Here is a 5,450-nt window from a genome sequence, read left to right as displayed (position 1 = left end):
AGTGTAACACGCAAATATACTAACATAGCACATAGATAATAATGTGACACACATATGCTAATAAAACACAGATAATAGTATAAAACACAGATAATGACACACAGATAATAACATGACACACAGATACTAATATAAAACAAATAATAGTGTAACACGCAAATATACTAACATAGCACATAGATAATAATGTGACACACATACTAATATAAAACAGAATATGACATGCAGATGCTAATATAGCACATATGACATACAGATGCTAATATAGCACATAATGACATACAGATGCTAATATAAAACAGATAATAATGTGACACACAGATGCTAATATAAAAACATAGATAATAATGTGACACACAGATACTAACACATAAATAATGACATACCGATACTAACACATAGATAATAATGACACACAGATACGAATATAAATCATAGATAATAATGACACACAGATACCAATATAAAACATAGATAATAATGACACACAGATACCAATATAAAACATAGATGATAATGATACACGGATACCAATATAAAACATAGATAATATTTGACACACAGATACCAATATAAAACATAGATAATAATGACACACAGATACCAATATAAAACATAGATAATAATGACACACAGATACTAATATAAAACATATATAATAATGACACACAGATACCAATATAAAACATAGTTAATAATATGACACACAGATAATATGCTCCATAGATAATGAGACACCTACGTAATAGTACGACACAAAGATAATAGTATGAAAGACACCAATATAGCACAGATAATAATATGAGACATAGACACTAATATGACACAAAGAAAAGTATACAAAAAAGGAAAAATTATCAAGCATTAGACTTCCAAACCTGTTCAATCTCTCTAAGCCAGGAACTAGATTCTGAAGGATTTTCTGTGTGGATTCATAATTGGAGTACCTGTTCTGGACAGTCCACTTAGCAAATACTGAAAAAACATGTGAAGATCAATCCAACAGTCTAGTTATCAGGAAGAAAAGAATAATATCAAATTTAGGTTAAACTAGATATACAATGGACTGGATATATATATATGTACAAAATAATATACAATAAAATTCTTCATTGGTGAGGTAACATGGAATTTCTATGCTAACTTGTATGTAGTAGTCACAGAAAATGTACAGCTTAAAGAGGAAAACCTTAATCAAATCTACCTTTATTATCAAATGAAAAAAAAAAATATGTATTAACACTTTCTCAAAAGTATAAATATTTTAAATCAAAATTTACTAAAGTGTGGCTAGTTCAATGGAAAATGAAATTTTTGCAAGATAACAATAAACAAGAAAAACAGAATTTTAAAAGAAATTCTTCATTCTTGTAAGACATCAACAAATAAAGAGTACTGGAACATTCTAACAAGAACTTCAACTAGTCTTAAAAAATTGGGATTCTTGTTAGGTATTAACAAACAAGCAGAATGACTTGTTTGAAATAAAACTGGCATTATTGTAACATATCAACAATGAAGAATAACTTGTTAGAAAGAGGATGACATTCTTGTAATATATCTAAAATAATAAATAAGTAAACATTGATTTATAAGCACAACAGAGTGATACATTTATAGTGGAACAGACTACATGTTTCAAAGAAGACAGACCAATGTTCTGTTGAAACATGTACTATGTTCCACAATAACTAAATCACTTCAGTGTTTATAAATCAGTTTGCCTACTTATTAATGTATCAGCATATTGTGCTTCCTTACTCAAGTAAATATATTAACAAAGCCGAATGACTTGTTTGAAAGAAAACTGACATTATTGTAATATATTAACAAATAAGAAGAATACAAGGTTGAGTATGTCATATTAAAATTATTTTTGAGCCTCACAACATCTGTTCATTCTCTGTTTGACAACTTTAGTTTTTGACAATTACCCTGCAGAAGGTTTTTTTTGTAAGGCTGTCATGTCCAAAGTACACCCCATTTCTCTGCTGCTCTCCATAATCTATCCAGTGTTTAGGAAAAACAGTGTCTGTTTTCAACAGTCTGATCACACAAAAATCCATGGCAGTGCATCTATTGATTTTATTGGAATATTTTACTATGGAATACTATGAATACCTGTTTCATTCTCCAGCTGTTTGCCCTAGGCAACAGTTGAATGGATATGTCATGTGTACTTGTGTACACGACTTTACAGAAGAAAATCTTTCTTGATTATGTTGCTTACTGGATGGCTTTTGCCACTGACATTTATAATCATGAACTCTCATCTATCACAAAATGTACAGTTTACTTACCAAGGTTACAGTACAATTTATTGCAGGTCTCTTACTGGATGGCCCTGATGTCCTAAGTTGATCTATACTCCTTTGTTTTCCATTGCCCTTAAGTACAAGGGATATATATCCCCATCTTTGAAATCCCCAATCTGAACAGATCTTAATGATCTGAATACAAGTATTTTAAGTCAGAGAGGGCTTACCACAGGCAAGCAATTTTCAGTGGCATCACACTACCTACAAATGTCAAACAATTCAAATTTAGTTCTGATACATTCCATCCATATACAACGGCAGTCACATGACTTGCTGGTTTGTATATTCAAAATAGTTTTAATATAATGTACTCAACCTTCTGTAACTTATTCATGTTATTGTTTTCTTTTGACTTATAAATGTAAACTATTTACTTTTAGTTTTACAATAACTTAAACATAATTACCTTTTGTTTTGGCTCCTGTTCTCCACATTATTACGCAATTACTATTAACATGCAACTAATAACACTGTATCAAACTAAGTACTACTGTCATTAACTGCTGTCTTACCACGATAATTTGCAAAATATCACACTGATAGGTACCTCTGAGGTAAATTGATCTATAACTATATCACGCTTCTTCAATGCTTTAGTATTGCAAGTTACGGTACAAATACCTAACGTTAAGTTGTTGATGTTACTGTGTATTACTATTACTAGTATTACTAGTGCTACTACTAGTGTAGTAGTAGTGTTAGTGTTACATAGTATTTAGTAATACTAATAATACAATACTGCATAACTACTTGTAATATTAATAATAAAAACGCAATTATTAGCTTTTTAACTCATTATTTTATTTTTTATCGGGTTTCCTTACAGAGTGTAGTTATATAGGTTTCCTCTGTAGTATATATGTTTGAGGAGCCCTTTATTTGAGATTATGTGGTTACGTCATATTTGGCCAATTATAAGCCAGGACAAAGATACTGGAAAACATAGGGCAAAAAACCACGCCTTCAAATATGTATGTGTATCGTTACGTTAAGCTTGCTCAAGGTTAAGTAGAGTAAGTTAGATACAACTCAGAGACATTCGATGATGACAAAACCTTGTCGAAACGTTGTACATTTGCTGTCATGTTAAACTTATATTAAAGTTTTTCTTCATTACCCATTTAAGCCGTCTCCAGCCATTATTAACTCAGAGACATGTTTGGCTTTGAGCATTATTATATACAATGTTTAGGCCTAAATGTAACTGATGATAGTCTAAGTGCTGAAAATTTTGAAGTGTATCAGTTATTTAGGTTTTTATTTCTATAGTAATCGGCGTATGTGGCATAAAATATTTAAGTAATACAAAAATGTTAAAAACAAAGAAACGTGTGTAACGTGAAGAGTGTAAAATCGATACCTCAACGCATTTTAAAATACTTAAATAGCACAGTATGTAACAATCACATAAATTGACATATTTGAATAATAAAACGCTGTAATTACTTTATTGTGTTTATAAATTAAAATAAAAACTAGTAAATTCTAAAGCATAGTTGTTAAAATGTGATTTTAAAATATTAATCTGGGAATATATATATATATATATTGTGTGTTTGTCAATTTTTCAAAGATTCAGAAATTTAAGGTTTTCTTTCGGGGCTAACAATTACTAGTTTAAACAACTAGATGACAGCAAAGTATGATATGTCTATAGTCCACTGTAAATGCGGAGCCTAATGAGAGTACTATCCTTTTACTGTGGGAAGTTTCCACGTGACATACATGCAACTTATTTTTCCAGTTAGAATTCTTATAGTGTTATTAGTCTTTTTCGGTAAAAGGATTATTTGAATATACTCGTTACGAAGTTGTTGTTTTTTTTGTATTTTTACTGTTTGTATTTTGATCTATGTAAAGGGTTTGATTTTTCTGAATTGTATTATTTTATTATGTATTTTTAATCATTCATTAATTTAAGAGCTACAGCTCACCAGGATGTGAGAGAACAAAGGTTACGAGGTAATACTGTTGACTGGAGAAGAACCGAGCTTACCTGTTCTCTTCAGGCTTGCTTTATTAGTTCATTTCTACTTGGATTTGATCATAACTAGGTCGACAGAGATTCATCTTGTGAGATTGAAAGCTGACGAGCTATTCACCGATCCAGTATTGTAGAGATGATCGTCTATTTGTGTACTTAGATAGGTACACTGATTTTCTGTTATGTCTAAATAAAGAAGAGTGTTTTCACTGTCCATCAAACGTGCCTAATTAGTTTACTTAGCGAACTTATCAAACACAGATTACTCTCCTTATTTCCTAATCAAATCTTCTGTTATTAGCTGGTCTAATTATTAGATACTTGTAGGGAAATCATTTCACCTGAAAATACCACAAATTTACTGAAATAACAGTAAAGGAAATAAACTTGAAATGCAGCTTATCTTTATGTTCTGAATTTCTAAATAATGAATGAGATTACTACTAATTTCATAAACATGTCACTGAAGCCTTTACTGAAATTTTTGTTAGTGTGTTATGATTAGAGGATGGTTGCATAGCTACATGTATACACACAGATCACACTTCGAGTTATATTCTCGTAATTATCTCTCTGTCTTCAGTATACAAAACTTGTAATTTTTGGACACCAAAAAATTTCTAACGCTATTTGAGAATTATTAGTGGTCTGAATGAGGTTAAACCAATATGTTGCTATGGGTATAATATAAAATAAAGCAAGTTTGGTCAAGCAGTAGTAGCAGTTTGGTTTGGGTCTGATACTACTTTGAAAAACATAGTTCTTGTTAAGAAGTAGGTAAATCAGTAAACTAAACACACCTTTTTTGTTGCAATCTGAAAACTAAATCATTCAACTCATATTTGTAACGGAATTAAGGAATTTCAGTTAAATTTTATTTTGCAGAAATTATGCCTAACTTTAAAATAATAATTCATGATGTTAGAAAACACGTAGGTTCAAGAAGTCTTGAGAGAAATGAATAATAATAATGTGGACTAAATTGTGTGAATTTAGAAGTAATTTTGTAGTTAAATAAACAAGTTTTTGAATCTGGATGATTTAATCATATGTACACAATTTGTAGACTATCGACTGTAATGGGAGCTCCGGCATGGCCAGGTGGTTAAGGCGCTCGACTCGTAATCTGAGGGTCGCGGGTTCGAATT

The 5,450-nt window shown here is 30.5% G+C and overlaps 1 protein-coding gene across 1 annotated transcript in view; it reads right to left on the bottom strand.

The window, feature by feature from the left end:
• The window catches only part of LOC106472913, a 13,521-nt gene extending 10,416 nt beyond the window's left edge, over nucleotides 1-3,105 (bottom strand). Inside the window, exons 1-2 of the mRNA XM_013933585.2 lie at nucleotides 2,725-3,105; nucleotides 879-975 (exon numbers count right to left, since the gene is read on the bottom strand). Coding sequence (XP_013789039.1) covers nucleotides 879-975; nucleotides 2,725-2,752 — 125 coding nt within the window. The 5' untranslated portion in view covers nucleotides 2,753-3,105. The remainder of the gene's footprint in view (nucleotides 1-878; nucleotides 976-2,724) is intronic.
• Between the last annotated feature and the right edge of the window lie 2,345 nt (nucleotides 3,106-5,450).

This window comes from Limulus polyphemus, unplaced genomic scaffold (assembly GCF_000517525.1).
Source record: "Limulus polyphemus unplaced genomic scaffold, Limulus_polyphemus-2.1.2 Scaffold5730, whole genome shotgun sequence".
NCBI classification, from domain to species: Eukaryota; Metazoa; Arthropoda; class Merostomata; order Xiphosura; family Limulidae; genus Limulus; species Limulus polyphemus.
Note: the sequence above shows the minus strand (reverse complement) of the source record. Positions and strands in the feature narration are given on the sequence as shown.